This window comes from Mastomys coucha, unplaced genomic scaffold (assembly GCF_008632895.1).
Source record: "Mastomys coucha isolate ucsf_1 unplaced genomic scaffold, UCSF_Mcou_1 pScaffold6, whole genome shotgun sequence".
Taxonomy (NCBI): Eukaryota; Metazoa; Chordata; class Mammalia; order Rodentia; family Muridae; genus Mastomys; species Mastomys coucha.
In genome coordinates this window covers 124,842,370-124,863,559 of record NW_022196912.1, presented here as the reverse complement: position 1 = coordinate 124,863,559, position 21,190 = coordinate 124,842,370, and the positions used below count along the sequence as shown (strand labels likewise).

Below are 21,190 nucleotides of genomic sequence, written 5' to 3'. Positions count from 1 at the left end.
CAAATAAGACTTTATCTTCTACAGTCCACTCATCTGGAAAGGGGGTGAAGTTGGGCAAGTCGGCCAACGATTTTTCAATATTATGCTTATGCCAAAAGAGCATCCCAAGAGCCTAGAAAAATTATATTGGCAAAATTTTAGAACATATAAATGAAACATTAAATTGGGAGTGAAAACTGCAAACAAGCATTGTGTATTTACTACAGATAGGTGAGGAGACTTGTGGAGAGCCGAGGCATCCTGACTTCTGCAGTCAGTGTGACCTCCAGTCTCCCACCCCAAGTACACTCTAGCATCCGTCCTGTCCAGTAGCCGTGCTCTTCCCTCCAAATGCTTTGCTCCAGGCCCAGCAACCAACTGCCTAGGATTCCAACCTCTGTGAGACAGTGTCTCAAATGAGTGGAAAACAGACATTTTTGTCCCTCAGGATATGGTCTCCCTATGAAGTCATGCCTGCTTCACACTCAACTCTCCTGCCTCAGTCTCCCTAAGGATGGGATTACAGGTTTCTAGCTATTCTTTTTGGTTACCACAGGGATTATATTGAACATTCTAAACTTGTAAGATTCAGATTGGAATTTTTATTATGTAAGAGTAGTTTCAACAAAATGTAAAAATTTAGTTTCTTAAACAGCCATTTCATCCCTTTCAGTTGTGGACACCACAGAATTCTGATATATCCTATATTAGACAAAGAAAATCAAGCTAATGTTTTCAAGGCATTGCTTAGGCTATGTGGGAAACGCAGAGTTACAAAGACTTGACTCTGGCCTTACTCCTTCATCTGGATCTGAGTCACTGTCTGGTGTCTTTCCTTTCTCCCTCTGGATCCTACAGCAGCCTAGAAGTATGGACAGACTTAATGCACGTGGAGTCCTTTAGTATCCTTAAAACCTGTTAATGTCTTTGTTTATAATTTTATTTAGCTGTGTGTTTGTGTGCTTGAATGCACGTGTGTGTGCACACATGCACGAAAGTCAAAGAACTTATGTGTATGACAGAGCATAGCTGGCGTGAGGGCATTTTCTCCTTCCAGCAGCGTGGACTCTAGGGATGAACTCAGGTCATCAGATTTGGTTGCTCACTGAGCCACCTCACCAGCCCCTCTTTTCGGAAGGACGAGGTCTGTCAGGTATAGGAATGTTTTCCCTTTCCCAGTCTCTGTACTAGAGAGTGAACCCAGGACCTGCCACTAAGCTGAGTATCTCTCCAACTAACCAAACAATTCTTGGTTGAAAGTTTGTTTGTTTGTTTGTTTGTTTGTTTGTTTTCCCCTTACCACTTCCAATACAGCATGTCACCCTGTCTTTGGGACTCGACTCAGCTCCCAATCACACATGTGCTAACTTTACTGGTGAGCCTCAGCAGGCCATGGATGGCTTTTTTCTTGCAGCTTTGGCTTTTGAGTATTTCACACTGAATCTTGGTGTGAGTAAGTTTGTCTTGAAGTATGTTGAGCTATTTTAGATGGCATCAATTTTAGGGGCTTCTGTCCTTTTCTTTCTCCCCTTTGAAATCTCTCCTAACTCCTTCTCCTGAAGCTTCCCAACACTTCATTGTTCTCCTTGAGGATGTCTCCTAAGATCCCTGGGTTCTGCTCACTCTTGTTCATCCCCTCCCTCTTCAAACACAAAGTTTGCTTTTTCCTGGGCTAGGAGTATAGTTCAATAGTGGAATACTTCTTCAGCATACAGGATATCCTGGTACCCCACCTCCAGTACCACGAACAATAAAACAAATTGTCCCGTGTTCAAATGCATTAATCTGCCTACTCAAAATGGCCCTTCTGAGCGTTATGAAGTGAATTAAAATCTTGGGGTGAATGGTGGGTGGGGCTGTAGCTTGCTCAGCAGTGTGGGGCTACAGCTTAGCGATGGAGCCTAGTGTGTTTAAGGATGTGTGTAAGTAGCACATCTGACATCAGGTGTTTTTTTTTCTTCTTTTTTTTCGAGACCAGGGTTTCTCTGTGTAGCCCTGGCTGTCCTGGAACTCACTTAGAATTCCACCTGCCTCTGCCTCCCAAGTGCTGGGATTAAAGGCGAGCACCACCACCGCCCGGTAATATCAGGTATTTTTGAGGAATAGTTTCTGTTGGTTTAATTCTTGTGTATCAATTTCTCAAAAATTAAAAACTCTATCCTAGAGGAAGTGTTCTTGAGATTCAAGATAAATAAAACTCAGAAACCTCAGGAAGTTCCTAAGCTACAAGATCTACAAGCGTCCCCTCCCCAACTCCAGGCTACACACAGTAAGGACGGGAGAGGACACAGTGAGTGGTCAAGCTGCTGGGAGATCGTGCAGTGAGCTAAGGACAGGAGAGGACACAGTGAGTGGTCAAGCTGCTGGGAGATCGTGCAGTGAGCTAAGGACAGGAGAGGACACAGTGAGTGGTCAAGCTGCTGGGAGATCGTGCAGTGAACTAAGGACGGGAGAGGACACAGTGAATGGTCAAGCTGCTGGGAGATCGTGCAGTGAACTAAGGACGGGAGAGGACACAGTGAATGGTCAAGCTGCTGGGAGATCGTGCAGTGAACTAAGGACGGGAGAGAACACAGTGAGTGGTCAAGCTGCTGGGAGATCGTGCAACGAGCTCCTAAGCTGCTGTTTGTCAGGATGTTTTATCACAGCAACAAACAGAAACTAGCAAGTTCTTGCTCCTGCAGGTAATCTGAAAGCTCACTGGCTCACTGCAGAAGGCTTGATTGAAACCGTCTCTTTGCTCTGTTATTGGTGTTTTAACTGGGGTGAACAGACAAGTTCATGACTGCCCTCAAAAGGTTTTTCCTTCAGTGCCCATACTTTCTGGCTTTGAGGTATACTTTGTGTGTTCTCAGCTAAAAACTGGGCATCCAGGGGTTAGAGAGATGCCTCAGGGGTTAAGAGCACTGATTGCTCTTTCAGAGGTCCTGTGTTCAATTCCCAGCAACCACATGGTGGCTCACAACCATCTGTAATGGGATCTGATGCCCTCTTCTGGTGTGACTGAAGACAGCTACTCATATATTTAAAATAATTCTTAAAACAAACAAACAAACGGGACATCTAGATTTAACCATGCAGTAGCCTTGACGATCAGATGCTGGCCTCCCCAGGTGCAGTCTCCTTCTTTTGCACTTTTTATAATAACTGTGAACTGCCTGTGCGGCAAGGATCAGCATGAGGCGTGACTTCTTAGATCTTTTTTGTCCCTATTCCTTTCCCTGGACATACACAGCAACTTTCTAATTTTCTCCTCAAATGTTGTTCCATTTGATTGCCTTAATCTTTAATGTCTGCCTCTCTGAAAAGAAAAATGTAGAGAGAGCAAGAGGGTGAGGGCATTGGCCCTGAATGTGACTCCACCAGGGAAAGGAACTCAACAGGGAGGGTCAGCAACATAACCACTGATTTCTCTGCCTGCTCTTAGATCATAACAGCAGTCATAGGTCAGAGATCAAGTGTTCAGATTTCCAACATGGAAAACAGTATGCTTTTGCATACTCCAGTTCCCACAAGCTACATGCAAGCTGCTGCAGGAATAAATGTGCAGTTGCAGATAAGGGAGAGAGAGCTACGGCCTGTGTGTGGACAGGAAATAACCAAAGCTTCAAGTTTCTCTGTGTAGCCTTGGCTGTCCTAGAACTCACCCTGTAGACCAGGCTGGCCTCAAACACAGAGATCCGCCTGCCTCTGCCTCCCAAGTGCTGGGATTAAAGCCGCAGGACACCACCAGCAGGTCTAAAGCTTCAAGTCTTTACAGAACAGATATGCTGCAACAGTTATACCACAGGCGCCTCCGACCCTCGTGGGGTGTGCTCTCTACTGTTAACTGGTTATCTGCTCTACAAGTGAGTTTGTGTGTGCTTCCTCCTCTAAAAGACTCAAATATGTTCCTCTTAAGGTGTTTTCCAGGCTCCTTTTCTGGGGTAGGCTGACAATGCTCCGAAGGCTATGACAGGGAGAACATAGATGGCAACTTTGTCTCCAGGTCATGGTCACACAGAAGTGCCTGCAGTACAAAGGAAATCTGTATGCAGCTGTGAGAAGCTCATCTATAGGCAAAAGCTCATTTGAGAACTCTAGACCTGTACCTCAACTCAGCCAGTCAATTGGGTGTTGTAAGCAACAAGTCTGAGATACATAAGTCATTATACAATCAGATATTCTAAGGGATTTTAAGACATTGTACAACAGGATGAGAAACCAATCACACATTCCAATGAGAAATCCAAACTAGTTAGCATCTACTGCCTTCTGCCCACTCAATAAGGCTGACAGCCCAGAGAAGGCACTGCCTGGTGGGCCAGCTCTGCTTTCCACAACAAGAAATCAACTGCTGCCGGGCAGTGGTGGCGCACTCCTTTAGTCCCAGCACTTGGGAGGCAGAGACAGGTGGATTTCTGAGTTCCAGGCCAGCCTGGTCTACAGAGTGAGTTCCAAGACAGCCGGGGTATACAAAGAAACTCTGTCTCGAAAAACCAAAAAAGAAAAAAGAAAAGAAAAGAAAAGAAAAGAAAAGAAAAGAAAAGAAAAGAAAAGAAATCAACTGTTACCTGCTCCATGTTGTACCCGTGCTTCTCTTTGGCAATCGCAATGTACTCGTCCACTGAAAAACAGAGACCAGTAATCAGCCTGAGGACAGCAAGACTACACACACCAGAGAGGTCTCCTTCAAAGCCTATTGTGCTCACGTAGAAGTAAAAAAATACAACATAGAATACAACCCTGGTGCATATCTAAATCCCCCAGAAAAATGTCCAAATGGATATACACAAATATTAACCTGTTGCCACACAGTGAGACTATGAACATTTTACACGTTCTGCCTGAACTTCTATCTTCTAGGATTTAGAAACTTATTCAGTGTTAAAGGAAAGAGGATAAAGAGAGAGATGGCTCAGCAGTTATGAGTACCACAGAGTCTTCTGGAGGACCTGAGCTTGATTCTTGGCACTCAGACAGCTAACAACTCCCTGTAATTCCAACTTAGGAAAGTGGGAATCTGGCTCTCCTAGTCTCTGCTGTAATCCCACAGGCATGACACAAATAACACACACTTATATATAATATTTTGCAATTTTAAAATAAAACAAAACAAAAAAAGAATGCCACTTGAGCTACTGTTCTGTTTGCTTGTCTGAAAGGTATCTCACTACACAGAGCAGGCTGCCTCTGACAAAGCCAACTATCGCAGCTACTTTAAGGCAATCATTTTGGCGGATCTCCAGAGTATCTAAAGATTATGATGAGTACATGAACATGTGGAGCCTTGACACCCATAAAGAACCTACTCTGTGCCAGTCAGTAGACAGATTTTTGGCCATTATCCTTGAAATCCAACAGAGGTAAGACAGTTTGCTAAGTCAATGCCAGTGGTATCTGCCCCAAGTGCCGGTGCTGTCTGCCCCCAATGCCGGTGCTGTCTGTCCCCAAAGTAGAGGTAGCAGGTCGGCTGTGTTCATGAAGGGCCAGGATCCAATCCAAGTTCTGCCTCTATTTATTGTGTTTGCTTGCAACAAAGTCAAGACTGACTTTGAACTTGTGACAATAGCTCTCTCTACAGCAGTGTCTGCCCTAGAATGTGCTATTTTAATGCCTCGCTATAGCAACCTATAGGTTCTTACTATTTAATAAAAATTTGTTACTATCATTCTGGACTTACTTTCAAGACTGGGGCCCAAAAGACTGGGCTTTAAAAAATTAAAATAGGGTCTGGCAAGGTGGCTCAGAGGCAGAAGCAGCCTGCTGCCACTCCTGACAGACACATCAGTCCTGAGTCAACTACAGCAAGCTGTCCTCTAACCTCTACACTTACAAGAGTGTGAATAGACACACCCAAAATTTAAATAATTAAAACTAAAATGGAGTTGTTCATGGTAGTGTGCCTAGAGAGCAGCCAAGTTTCCCAAGCAGGCCAATGCCAGCTACCATGAGAATGAGTTCCGGGGGCTGGTGAGAATGGCTCAGTGGATAAGAGCACCAACTGCTTTTCCAAAGGTCCTGAGTTCAAATCCCAGCAACCATATGGTGGCTTACAACCATCTGTAATGAGATCTGATGCCCTCTTCTGGTGCGCCTGAAGACAGCTACAGTGAATTACACTGGAGCGAGCAGGGCTGACAGAGGTCCCGAGTTCAATTCCCAGCAGCCACACACATGATAGCTCATGGCCATCTGTACAGCTACAGTGTACTTATTTATGATAATAAATAAATCTTTGGGCTGGAGTGAGCAGGGTTGACTGGAGCAAGGTTGACTGGAGTGAGAATAGGTCTGTCCTAAATTCAATTCCCAACAACCACATGAAGGCTCACATCCATCTGTACAGTGTACTCACATATACATTAAATAAATAAATCTTTGAAAAAAAAAAGAGAGAGAATGAGTTCCTCCACTCTCATGTCCACCAACTGAAATACTATGAGGTTAGCCAGTTATTTCCCTATTCTGCCTCTTTGTGCTCTTCCTAGGAAACCAATCTACTTTCTGGTCTCTCTCTCTGCTTTATTCAGGTGCTCACGCTTACGCATGCACTCTCTCTCTCTCTCTCTCTCTCTCTCTCTCTCTCTCTCTCTCCAACCTCCTCTGTTCTGCCCATTAAAAGATTTACAGTCAAGATTTTTGTTTCTTTTATTGGCTTTTCCTTTTCTTTCTTTCTTTTTTTTTTTTTTTTTTTTTTTTTTTTTTTTTTTTTTTTTGCTTTTCATCTGTTTGTTTGTGACAGCGTCTCTCTATGTAGCCCTGGCTGTCCTAGAACTTGCTATGTATGTAGACCAGGTTAGCTTTAAACCCAGAGATTCCAACTGTAATTTGCTTTGAACACTGAATATCAACGATCCCTGCAAAGCAAGGTCGCCGAACTGGGAGCATCAGCAGTGGACAGCCACTCTTCTCTCTTTTCTTGAAATGTTTCCCAGACAGAGTTAACTATATCAACACTAATTCTGACAGGGCCCTGTCCTACACTACCTGGTCCTCACTTCTCTCTGATGTTCTGAGAGAGGTGGACACCTACCACCTACCTTTCTTTGCACAGAACAGCAGCTGGTGCAAATGATGAAATGGGAGACTTGTGTTAGTCAAAAACTCCCTCACGGTTAATTAACTTCCATGAAAATAAACTCTCCATCTAAGAAAATCAACTCTGCTCTCATAAGCACAAAAGATAACAGGGGCTTAAAGTAAGTGAAATGGATCAAGAGAAGCCCACGCTCCCTGAGGGCTTCTCCAACACTTCTGTGTCTGTCTCGGTGACACGGACAGCTGAGGGGTCCTGTGCAGAGCCTCATGGGGGACTTCCATCCTCAGTGCATCCTGCTCACTTTTGGGAGAAGAGGCCTGGCTCTGATTGCTGGACTGCCACCAGCCTGCAGGTCAGAAGCACTGGGATCAGCTGTGGGGTGGGCAGACTCCCTCTGCTCTCAGCTAACACCGTGCTGGCTGCCGCCACCGCACAATGCGTTCTTGTGTACTTGACAATTACCATCAAAACAAACATGGAGAACCATCTGATATTAACTCTCATAGTGACAGATATGCACCACTGTGATCATAAAACATAGATTATACTAATCCATGGCTTTTTAGGGTTGCAGTACTCACTATTTGGACCAAAGGCAAGTAAGAAACAAATGCTTTGGGTTGAGCTTTGTTTCTATGCTAATCTTTTTAATCCAATGAAACAATGTCCTAGTATCAGTAGTAAGAGTTTCAAATTCAACTGCAAAAGAAAGAACATAGATGGAAAATTGCTATGGTAACCTCAATTCACCCCCACCCCAACACTGCAGAGATTCAGAAACTGTGAACCTGAATAGTCTACAAGAGTAGCGGGCTCACACCATGAGGCAGGCTGAGGACAAAGCTCATGGTCTTAATGGAGTTTTAAAAAACTACCATGATCTGCAGTGGCACTAGGTACTACAAAGGAAACACCACTGAAAGAATGTAAGAACAAGACTGAAGATGTTGCTCAGTAGAGCATTGTGCCCAGTGTGAACAAGGTTCTGGGTTCAATTGCCAGCACAGTAGAGTGTGGTAAAAAAAAAAAAAAAAAAAAAAAAAAGAAATGCCATGGCATTTCCTTTTATTATTATAAAAGAAGTTATCCCTAAACTCACATAGAAGCAAAAGGAACATTTAAGTACAGCAGTTCTGCCACCTGGTGGACATGGACATTGCTACAGCTAACATCTGAATTCTGAATACTTTTAAGGAAGAAGAGAAGACAAGTCAGATATAACTACACCATTTCTTACTATTTCCAGTGCGTACAATACCCATTCCCCAGCCATCCAGTAAAGACTACAGTGGAAGAGACAAGAGAGATGGCTGCTTCAGCACAAGGCCAGCTTATGTTAAGTTCTCTTCAGGTCTTAAGTGCACTTCTGTGTAACTGGATAACTCTGCCCTCCTTTCCAGAACTCACATTTGCATATTGGTTTAAGTGTGAGCAGACCAGGACCGAGTGTGGGGCACACTTCTACCCTCAGCCCTCAGGAGGCAGGTGAGTCTCTATGGGGCAAGCTTGGACTTCATAGTGAATTCCAGAGCAGCCAGAGCTACATGATGAGACCTTGTCTCAAAATACACACACACACACACACACACACACACACACGCACGCACGCACGCACGCACGCACGCACGCACGCACGCACGCACGCACAAAGATACAAAACCCCTTTAACTCTTCCATACCAAATATCAAATCAACTTACTTGACCTGTTCCTAAGCAGGGAGTTGAACACTCAAAGCAATCTTATTAGCTCTGGGTGTACTTGGCTGTGAACGAAATAATTCAAAGAATCAAGATCTGTCTGACTTTACTAGAAGAGGGTGGGGTAGGGGGGCATAGAATGAGGCCGTGCACCATCCATAGTCCTCACGGGTGAGTGGCATAGAGGGTGGGGTAGGGGGGCGTAGAATGAGGCCGTGCACCATCCATAGTCCTCACGGGTGAGTGGCAGGGAAGGAAGCCCTGACTTGTCCTAAGAACCTGCTGTTGAACGTCTTCTCAACTACAGAACAAGAATGAGACTCTCCCCAGTCCTTCGTGGGATATTAGGAAAACATTTAAAACAAGCAAGTGTAAACAACTATCAAATCAACTCTGTCATAACATTTCTTTTCTGCAGTGCTAGATAGAAATCACGCCTGTAGTTTCACCCACGCTAGGCAAGGGCTCTCCCACTAAACATACTTCCTTTTATGTTACTTTTCTCAGCCCTGAGAAACAAATCCAGGCCTTTCCTATGTTAAATCAATTTTCTGCCACTGGGCTACAACTTCAGTGGCTAATAATGTATATTTATATTTTTGTTTGTTGGTTTTTTGAGAAGGGGTTTCTCTATGTAGCTTTAGCTGACCTGAACTAGCTCTACAGACCAGGCTGGCTTTGAACTCAGAGATCAACCTGCCCCTGCCTTTCTAAGTGTTAGGATTAAAGGAGTGTGCCACAATTTCCAGGCTTCTAATGTATTTATTTCATTCATGCCCCAAACTTCCTTCTCATGACTAGAGAGTGTCTTACAAATGACTCATTTCACTGTCACCTTCCTCCACGTCTTAGGCAGGCAGGACAGTGGCAATCAGAAAGCTGTTGCAATCTCCGAATCCCAGTGCCTTGAGTGGGTCACCTGTCTCTAACCCTGATTTGTAGGCCTAGCAGTAGGCTGCTGAGTGAAGCAAGCTGTACAATACCGGAAGCTTACATGCTTCCCCCAAGTCACTTCCTCTATATGCCTGATCCTCCTGGGCACAGGGGACAAAGTTAAGAATATGTTGAAGGGAACAAGGGGGCTTTCAATGCTGCAGCCTCGTGTGATCTGACTCTTCATCCAGCACAGACACTGCCTGTGGACCCTGCTGGAGAAACAGGATCTTCAACAACCTGCAGCACAGGCTGCAGCAGCACAGCCTAGAACAAACTATTTTTCTGAATTCATGCTTCAGCAGACTTTTTAGGTCTACTTTATGGCTAGTTGCTACTCCCTATAGCTATTTGGGCCTTTCTGGAATTCTCCTTACAACTGAAAAGAAAAATAACTCAAACAATTAATTGCAATTATCTTAAGCACCCGAGGAGGAGTTATCAATAAATACCCCTGTCTAGGCACCTGCTCTGCAGAATGGAGGGGACTTTCGTGTGAGAGTAAGATAGATGCTTTTAACCTGGTCAAGGCTTTCTAGAGTAAGGGAACTAGAAAACAACAATTAACAACAAAACCATAACAGAACCAACCCTAAGTATTTGAGAGTAGAACTCGGTTTAGTAAATTAAGCAACAAGATGAACTTTGTCTTTGTCCCTTGTTGGTGGTATAGCTTTGAGATTTATTTGTTGTTGTCTGAAAGAAGATTTCACTTTGTAACCCAGGCTAGCCTAGACTTACTAATCTAGACGACACTAGCCACAAACTCACATTAGCCCCCCTACCTCTCTCTGCCCTCTGATTTGCTGAGATTATAGGCATGAGCCACTATGCACAGCTTTGGGTTTTATTTTGTTGTTATTGTTTTTTAATGAGATATGGTCTCGTTGGTAGCCCAATTGACCTCAAAATCTTGATTCCCATATCTTGGCCTCCAGAGTCCTGGGGATATAGCCCTGAATAACCACACTTAGCCTCTTTCATTTTGTTTTGTTTCTGGTGTTTTGTTTGTTTGGTTTTTGAGACAGGGTTTCTCTGTGCAGACCTGGCTATCCTAGAACTCACTATAAGAACCAGGCTGACCTTAAATGTATAGAGATCTGCCTGCCTCTGCCTCCTGAGTGCTGGGACTAAAGGTTTGCTAACCTATTTCATTTTAATGGCAGGAAAATTATAAAATAATAATATATAAAAACTATGGTATTGAGTGTGTTACCATAGTACAAATACACAGCAGTACAGAGAAAAGAGAAGACTGGAAAGCAAGCTGACACAAGTAGCCAAGAGCCGCACAGATCAGAGCTAATGGGACGTTATCGACAGAATTCATACTTTTAGGATGTGTGAGCCCCAAAATCTCCCCAAACAGAAAATAGCCATATGGTGGGGTGGAGGATTATCAATGACTTTTAATAATGAAAATAAACTTGTATAACAGTAACTTTTACACCTTATGGCCTAATCTCTTAAACACTGAGATGTATTTGCTAATAATAGTCTTTTATGTAGCCACAAAAAAGTAAATTCTTCAACAATGCTTTATTCTTTGTCCACAATCCAATCTGGCTAGTTAAACCCAAACTGTATATATCTGACAAATTTAAAATACATCTCAGTTAATTTCATCCCTACATATGCATGCTTTTTAAAAAAAGTATAAACAGAGTCATTATCACACCTAACAAAAACAGCAAAATTCCTGGGTATGAACAACAATGTTGCACCCAGTACTGTCTACAATGCATAATCCAAACCCAGCAGTAACAGCAGAGGATCAGGAACAAATCCCCTCTATCCTCCTCTGGCAGCCGCGGTAACCTAGTCTGACCACTTTAGAAAATTATTTGGCACTGACTTTCAGCTGAGCAGATAAGACACAAAAATAGGTCAAAGAACGTTTTTTGTAGTAATGTTTGTAGTAAAAACTTAAAGCAACTTCCCTCTGCTGACAGAAAGGCTAAGCAAGTTCTAACTGGGCCTATGAGAAGCAAATACAGAGGTAGGGAGACACTGACAGGCAAAAGAAGCCCAGCATGTAAGAGAGCTGCAGGCACTCTGGGTTCAAGTAAGCTCTGCCCATTTTAACCCAGCTCTTCTACAGAACATACTAGGGACTTGGTGCATTCCATCACCCCCGGGGCAGCTTCCAGCAGACTAAAGCCACACTTAAGCAGGGCCTGGCAGGTCTAAACAGTATATGGTATGGACAAAAATTACTGAGTAAATTAATGACTACAAAGGAAAACAAAACAAAAAATCCAAACAAACAAAAAAAAAGGCTGGAAGGTTCCAGATGATCCAAGCTGCATATCGAATAGTTAAAAGCCTTGATTTTGCAAGCGTGTCCTAAGGGGTCTTCACACTCCTACCATCCTCCATCCAATGGGCACAGTGCACTCAAGTCACCACATGCGCAAGAAAGAATCAGATTAAATAAACAGACTAAGCACACCAAGTTCCCACGTTCAGCCTTCAGCAGGACAGTGAAGAGCACACAGGAAACAGTACACTGAAGAGTAAGAAGGAAGAAGTTAAATGGGGCAAGCGTGGTCCCTATTTAGAGGCCTTAAAAACCTCTGGCAAGCTCACCCAAGGAACTGGGCACCTGGGAGAGAAGTACTTGTACTCAGACAAAGGGACAGAGATGGCACTAGCGAGGATGCTCTGAGTCCAGTCGCAGGGGAAATACTAATCTTGCCATACAAGACCTTGTTGCAACTTTTATCTTCCAATTTAAAACACTGCAAACTGGAAAGCCACTGGGATATCTTGAATAGATAATATTTAAACTATATCTAGATAGTGGGTATGTTTCAGGTATCTATATAGAGGTCTAGAATGGGTCCGGAGAGATGTCTGCTACCCATACTTGTCTACTCCAGTCACATCCATAATATCGGGGATAAAATCCTGATAAAGGATAAGAGGCAATAAGAATCCAAAAGGGGTTCTGTGCCTCCTGGATTTCAGACAGTCACTGGTATCCCCTAACTCAGACGTGTTTCAGATTAGTCTCTCCAATCGTCAACACGGCCTCATAATTAGGCATAAAGCTATCCCCCAAGTAATGATTTGTAAATGGTTAAGATTGGGCATTGTCTCCTGGCCCACACAATGTTTCCAACTATCCTAGTTTAATATTTTAAGTACTAGAGAGTAATTGAAAGGTTTCCCTCACACTAGGACATTAACTTATAATGTTAGGTCGGGATGCCCCTCAGCCTGCCTCCAGCAAGAACCAGAGAATTAGCATAAGAATACCTCAATAGGGAGGGCTCCACCCCTCTTCCTCCTGCTTCACTACCAGACCCTGCAGACCTTGGTGTGGGGGTCGCATGCCTACGTGACTTCAGTCTAACACTAGGACTGGGGGAAGAAAGACTTAGACACACATGCAGGACTAGCACTAGAACTTAGATGGGCTAGGACTCAGATTCATGTATCTCTCGCAGTCCCCCCGGGCCCAGAGCACTTGGGCCCGGGAGATGCAGCACCAGTTCAGAGGAGATAGCTGCTGCTTTAGACCCAGTATGTTTCAGATAGCCTCAGAGGTACCTCAACTGTTGAGCTGTCAGATTTTTCATTTCTCTTTTACAATGATTGTAAAAGCCTCATGTCATTTTTAAAGAAATACACTCAGACCTTACACCACTCATGTCTAGTCTGTTTGTCAAAAGCCGAATCCCGTGCCCACCTGGCCAGAACCCCTAGTCCCGTGAAACAAGGGACCCCGATGTCGAAGTGGGGAGGAGTACTTGCAACATTCCCAGAGGACCTGAATTGTGTTCCTAGCACTCAGGTAGGCAGGCTCATAACCACCTGTAACTTCAGCTTCAGAAAATCTGATAACCTGACCTCCAAGCACCCCCCTACACACATACACACACAAATAAGAAAAAAGTATTAAAAACTATTTAATGCTATATAGTTTATATACAAGATGTGTGAACAATGGGGTGATTTTTACAGATTTGTTTTATGTATTTTAGCTGCATGCATGTGTTTGGTACCTGGAGATCATTAAAAACTGTCTCCACTAAGCAGAGTTATAGATGGCTGTGGGCAGACCCTCCCAAAGCTGACCTGGCTGTGGGCAGACCCCTCCCAAAGCTGACCTGGCTGTGGGCAGACCCCTCCCAAAGCTGACCTGGCTGTGGGCAGACCCTCACAAAGCTGACCTGGTGAGTCGTCTCTCTACCCTGTCAAATGCTCTAATCAGAGGCTGCCAAGTGTACTCATCAACAAGAAAGCTAACACTAAGACCTCCTCATGCACCTCGAATTTGAATATTTTAAATTTTACACATCCTGTATGTCTGTCCTCAAGTCAATTCTTTTCAACTCTGACTATATTAATAAGATTTAAGTTTCTTATAATTATACCAATTTTCCCTCACTTTTATAAAAATTTAAAAAATGCAATCAAACAATTAAATCACATAAGCATATACATATGCTACAGAATACGCAATGCATAAGGAGTAGGACCATCTGTTAGTAACAACTATGCAACAATACCAAGTCACTTCACTAAGGGAGCAGCAGCCTTCCCTGGAAACACCTCATGCTTCAGGATTGCTTCTCAACCAGTCCAAACTCCAGTTTGAGTCTTCGAAACCCTATCTTAAAAAGCAAAAGAGGAGGCTGTGCCTGGTGGCACACACCTTTAACCCCAGTACTCGGGAGTCACAGGCCTTTGAGGGTTCAAATGCAACCCGGACTGCATAGTGAGTTCCAGGCCAGCTAGAGCTAAATAGGGAGAACTTATTAGAAAGAAAAGTGTGTGTGTGTGTGTGTGTGTGAGAGAGAGAGAGAGAAAGAGAGAGAGAGAGAGGCAGAGAGAGAGAGAGAGAGAGCCTGAGAGCTATGCCTATGGCTCAACATATAAGAGAGGCAAGACTGACAACAGTTCCATCCCCAGAATGCATGTGGCAGAAGAGAACTCGCTCCCATGAGCTGTGCTCGGACCCCACATGAGCATCATGATGAAAGCACAAATGCAGTTTGATTTTGTTTTTTGAGACAGGGTTTCTCTGTGTAGCCCTGGAATGTTCGCCCTGTATAGCCCTGTATGTCCTGGAACTTGCTCTGTAGATCAGGCTAGCCTCAAACTCACAAAGGTCTGCCTGTCTTTGCCTCTTGAGTGCTGGCATTAAAGGTATGTGCCACCATTGTCTGGCACAATTGTAATTTTGGAAAAACTTTATTTTATTTGTATGGGTGATTTGTCTAAACATATGTCTGTGCACTGTGTGGGATATGGTGCCCATGGAAGCCAGAAGAGAGTATCTTATCCTCGGGAACTCAAGTTACTGACTGCTGTGAGCTGCCGTGTGGATGCCATGGGGAATCAAACCCAGGTCCACTAGAAGAAAGAGCAGCCAGTGCTCTTAACCACAAGCCCACTCTCCAGCCCCAAATGTAGTTTTAAAAAATAGAAGGAAACACCCTTAGCCTAGTCATGCCTCTAAGATGTCCTGTACAAGACAAACTCCTTCATGTCCTGTACAAGACAAACTCCTTTGCGTCCTGCCACTCTGATATGTCTGTTTGTGTCTAAGTCAGCAAACACCAGAGTGAGCTGAGAATATGGTAAACAGTGTAAAGAATTCAAGTCTATCTGGTGTGCTATGTAGAGGGCCTATGAAAGAACTCTTGTTGCTAGCATATCTATCCTGCTTTGCTAACCTTCAACAGTGTTCCCCCCAGGCCAGATCAGAAAAGCAGGCACAGTGACAGCGGGATACATGTCAGCACACACACAATGGGGGAGACAATGGGACGCCGTCCAGAGGTAGGGTGGAGAGTCCACACAGAACAGCATGTTATAAATGATGGCGCATACGCAGGAGTCATGGAAAGGAACAGCTCCCCAACTTGTAATCACGTGGTCTCCAGTTCTTCTGACTCCCTGAACTTTAACACTGCTTGCCAAGCACTAGCCAAGGGTTACTTCTTAGCCTTGCTCTTTTCTAAACCATGGGCCATCAAGAACTTTCTAATGGTAGATATTACTCCTAGCTACAAATCCTTAGAGGGATCTCTCATTACTACTGTTACCGTGGGTGTATGTATATGTCATCACGTAGCAGCATGTACGTGGAGGTCAGAGTGTCTATGAGTGGGTTCTAGCCAGGAATTGAACCCAAGTCCTCAGGTTTGCTCGGCAAGGCTCTTAGGCACCAAGCCACGCTGTTCATCTCCTATCACCATCTGCTTTTCTGGTTTCTTTGCTTCTCAGTTTCTCAGACAAGTGGGTCTGCAAATGAGACACTAGATTTCTAGCCCAATCCCCAAGATAAATAATCTCCTCCTTAGTCTACATAGCATGGGTGCCCTTGTCCAGCAGGCAAACTCCACCACCGCAGGGCTCCAAGGCTTCTCCAAAGCTGGAGGAAGAGGCACCTTCTAGTGAGCTGGGGAATCATCACAGGAGATAAAGGGTCAATGCCTTCCTTCCTTCCTTCCCATTAGTGAGCATTTTCCAGCCCAACAAGCTGCTATTCCTTAACCCTCACGGTTAACCCACAGCAAACTCTAAGTAACTCACATCTTTGTCGCTTACAAACCAAACCACTGCTTCATAAGGGATTTTCTATGCTCATTAATAGAGTACTGTTTCAAGTCTGTGGTTCTCGCCTATGTTCCTAAGAATTCCTTACACTTTCCCACTGTGTCTCTACAGGGCACATTTTCTAGGCATCTCCCATAGGCTGCATCTCCCACTACATGATGTTTACTTAAACAACTCAAAGCAACTTGTGAAATATTAGTAATGTTTTAAGTATTTAATTATACTTTATTAAACAAAGTAGCACATGAAAGCAGATGTGTATAGTAAATGTAGTCTAGAGACCTGAAATCATCCTAAATTGACTACTAACTAGCTTTGAGACTGCAAAACATCTGATAAAAGGTAGGAAAAAAATGTTCATTTCATCCTTATCACTGGGGTATAAACTTCCAAAATCCTTTACTACTAGCATACTACCAATCATGTAAAACTAACCCCAAAAATATGAATAAAAATCAATATTAGAGGGCTGGAGAGATGGCTTAGCGGTTAAGAGCACTGGCTCTTCTTCCAGAGGTCCCGAGTTCAATTCCCAGCAACTACAGTGTGGCTCACAACCATCTATAATAGGATCTGATGTCTGTAATAGGATCTAGTGTGTCTGAGGAGAACCACAATGTACTTACATACATAGAATTAAAAAAAAAAATCTTAAAAAAAAATCAACCTGAGAAAATAAAACTCAAATCCACATCAACCACAACAAGATACCATGGGAGAACACCACACACAAGTCTGCTCCCCTGAGAAAACAGAAACATGAGCTGGGAGGAGGGAAAGGGTAGACATGCTCCTTACAAGCAGAGAACATTAGCAATGAAGCAAAATCAAGAGGACAGTCATGCATCATGTACAGACACGCATGCATATATACAGATACATGCATGAACAGATAAATACCACATACAGGCACATGTATAGAAACAGACTTACAGTATGTACTAATACATGTGCATGTACAGGTACACACTGTGTATAGACATGCATGCATGTATAGACAAACCATGGTATTTACCACACATAGGCATATGCATGAACTTGACATAAGTGAGAGACACTTAAGTGCGTTCTTGCCATACAGTCTAGGAGGGCATCACTGCCCCCGTGCCTTCAACAGTTCCAGTCACTCTGCTGTGATTCAAAGGCAGTTAAGATGCCCTTTGAGGAAATATAAGTATAGTGGTATATCTAAACAATGGAGCATTATTTGACACTAAGTAAATGGGCCATTAGGTCTCAAAAAGGTCTGGAGGATCCCAAGATGCATAGTATTAAAAGAAATCTGGGGCTGGCAAGATGGCCTTTAGCTAAACCTGACATTCTGAACTTAATCTGTAAGGGATGCACAGACTTCAGAAAATTGCCCTCTGAACACACCCCACCTCACCCAAACACACACAACATGCATGTGTACAAAATAAGACATAATAAAGTTTTTTGTTGGGCTAGAGAGATGGCTCAGCAGTTAAGAGCACTAACTGTTCTTCCAGAGGTCCTGAGTTCAATTCCCAACATCCACATGGTGGCTCACAACCATCTATAATGGAATCTGATACACCCTTCTGGTGTATCTGAAAACAGCTACAGTGGATAATCATATATATATATATAATAAATCTTTGAAAAAAATACACTCAATTATGTGTTTCTTCTGTCTTTGAGGAGACTCTAAGTATGTCATTAATCTATCCTGTCATTCTGTAAACACCAGAGTACATTTTCATACACCTAGATGGTATATAAGCCTACAACACACAAGGGCAGAAAGAGATATATGGTACAGCCAATTGTTCCAAGAGTCATGATGAAGGCAAATATCATGATATTAAATTGGGCACAATAGGAAATAATGAGAGAGACAGGTAAACATAAACTGTGTGAAGCTGCTGAGAGAAAGCATACATTTTAAAATAACCACTCATCTTTTATCGTAAATTATGTATCTCAGATACCAGCATCACCACAGATGTGTGAGTAAGAAGAGGGCTGTAAGATCTAAGCAACAGGAACTGACCCATTCTGTAGTCATCTCTGGGAGCATGACAGTGTGTTCATGCAAACACCATTAAGCTGGCCTGGGCAGTAGGTAAGCTGGAGAGAGGCCACCCATGGCTAGGAGCACTCGCTGCTCTTGCACAGGATCCGGGTTCAGTTCCCTGCACTCTCATGGCATCTTACAACCAACACCTGTACTTTCAATCCCAGAGGATTCCATGTCATCTTCAGGCCTCTGTGGCCTGACCTGCACATATACGCTGCACATAAACGCATGATGATGTGCACGCACACAATTTAAAAATAGATTTTGGAATGAACCCAAGACCTCTGGAAAACCTCTGAGTCATCTCTCAGCCAATTTTGTTCTCTTTCTAAATGTAAAAACTATAATATATTCATACTTGGTTATGCTAAAAAAAAAAGTTACTGTAAATACTGAGACAAAACGAATTTTCCAGGCAACACAGAGAAGGCTAGACTCTACAGGGAATTTCAGCTCAGCCTGGGCTACAGTGTGAATCTAGATCTCAAAAGTATATGTAGAGTCTGTATGTGTGTGTGTGTGTGTGTGTGTGTGTGTGTGTGTGTGTAAAACACTTGTCCAGTATACACAATTCCTTGGGCTCAATGCTCAGAACCAAAAAAGAATGAGGCCCGCAGGAAGGGTGTATATGGGGCACATAATGAAAAGACTCACAGAAACATTCTAAAACATTAAGCAGTTGTCTCTGATTTAGAGGTAAGCTAAACTGTTCTGTTCTCCACCCCTTCACCACCAACTGTGTGGTGGTTTGAATATGTTTGGCCCAGGAAATGGCACTATTAGGGGGTGTGGTCTTGGAAGAAGTGTATCAATGTGGGGTGGGCAATGAGACCCTCCTCCTAACCACATGGGAACTCATCTTTCCCTAGTGGCCTCCAGATGAAGATGTAGGACCTCAGCTCCTCCTGCACCATGCCTGCCTGCATGCTGCCATGTTCCTTCCCACCTTGATGATAATGAACTGAATCTCTGAACCTGTAAGCCAGCCCCAACTTCATGTTGTTCTTATAAGAGTTGTCTTGGTCATGGTGTCTGTGCACAGTAGTAAAACCCTAAGACAGCATGTGTCTTCTAAATATTCAACAGTAGACAAAATTGTTACTTTTAGAAGTTTTTAAAGTTCAACTTTTTAACAAATATTGAGTAAAATTTAATAGTACAACTGAAAACTTACACAATACTGTTGTTTAAAAAACTCTTAACCTTTCAGTGGTAGTGGTACACACCTTTAATCCCAGCATTCAGAAGGCAGGGGCAGGCATATTTCTGTGAGTTCCAGGCCAGTCTGGTCTACATAAAAACCAAAAATAAATAAATAAAAATAAAAACTAAAACTTTCACCCAGGTGTTGTTACATGCACCCTTGTAGCCCCAGGGGCCACAAGGGAGACAGGTTAACCGACCGGCTCAGCTAGACTCAGGAAAACAAGCTTTACAAGTTACAAGGAGGTAGATTTCTCAGTTTCTTTCCCCCCTGCTGTGTAAGAAAGAGCATGTTCAAAATGACATGAATCAACTTTGTAAGTCACTGAGTGCGCTCAAAGAGAAGGATGAAGAAACAAAAGGATGGAGAACCCTAAATATGCAGAAAGCCTGTTGGTAGGCACAGGATCAGAGATGCTGCAAGCAGGTGGGGTGGAGCACTCCACTAACCCCAGCAGGACAGCTGCAGGCCATGTGCATACAGAAAACTGTGATGAGACTCCCATTAACAAACCACATAAATCCACCTAGAAACTCCACTGAAAAGTTGTCATAAGAAATTGTTTTATTTCTTAGTTATGATGACAAAAGACTTTCACACATCAAGGAATTATGGTAGCACAGCAGATACAAAATTACTCCTAAAAGGTAACATGAACAGATAGAAAATACAATTAACAACATTAACAGAACCTCTACTCCTCCCCTACCAAAACAAAGGTCAACGTACTCAGGGTATCTGCAGTGACACTGCTGACACTGCTGCAGTGGCTGCCGCTGCTGCTCAGTGACAGTGCGCCAGGACTGTGAACCCTGGGTAATGTATGCATTTCCAGCTGAGGGGTTCAGGGTTATTTCTTTCTTCCTTTAAAAAATATTTTATGTGCAAGAGTGTGTGTGGTGGGAGCAGGGAGGGAGGAGAGGGAGAGGGAGGGAGAGAAGTCATCAGACCTTCTGGAAAGAGGTTCTCTGTAAGTGCTCTGGACTGTTGAGCCATCTCTCCACCCATGACTTCCTTTCTATGCAGATTAACTGTTCTTAGTTATACACTCATTAGCTTTCAAAGCATTTACCAATGTGTAAGATAATGAAACTACATGTTGAAAATCTTTAACCTTTAAAAACATGAGAGAGTAGCGGACAGTAAAGGAACTTAAAACTTACGTTTTGCTTCAGAAAGACTCTGATTAGGTGACCACACCAACATGCCAAGATTGTCTCGTTCTTGACTGCGCCTTGCCAGTTTGACTTAGTAGAAAGAAAATAAGAAAATTGTATTATTATAAGTTAGTAGCTATAATTGAGCAGTAAATACCGCCACTATCTGATCTTCTAAGTCTATGACATCACTACCACTATCTGATCTTCTAAGTCTTAGACTATGACATCACCACTGCTGTTCATCTCATGCTCATACAATAATAATAAGTATAATAACTTTAAAATGGTATTTTATGAAATTCACAAAGTCCCTTAAGATGACTTTACATGGGGATGGAAACAGGGTCTACAGGATGGAGAAACAGGAATGCTACAAATGTTAGTGGAATATTATCTATTGTTGAATATGCCTTTTTAATTTTGCTTTTGTTGAGATAGATGTCTCAGTATGTATTCCTGACTGGCCTTGAACTCACAGAAACCTACTTGCCTCTGCCTCCCAAGTGTTGAGATTAAAAATGTGCATCCCACATCTGGCCCCAAATGCCTTTTAAATATAATTCAGAAGTTTTAAAAAATG

General features: G+C 43.2%; 1 protein-coding gene across 1 annotated transcript in view; it reads right to left on the bottom strand.

Moving 5' to 3' along the window:
* Positions 1 to 21,190, bottom strand: part of Rcor1 (REST corepressor 1) — a 78,332-nt gene that overhangs the window by 16,042 nt on the left and 41,100 nt on the right. Inside the window, exons 3-5 of the mRNA XM_031357745.1 lie at positions 20,614 to 20,697; positions 4,533 to 4,585; positions 5 to 112 (exon numbers count right to left, since the gene is read on the bottom strand). Of these exons, the coding sequence (XP_031213605.1) occupies positions 5 to 112; positions 4,533 to 4,585; positions 20,614 to 20,697 (245 nt within the window). The remainder of the gene's footprint in view (positions 1 to 4; positions 113 to 4,532; positions 4,586 to 20,613; positions 20,698 to 21,190) is intronic.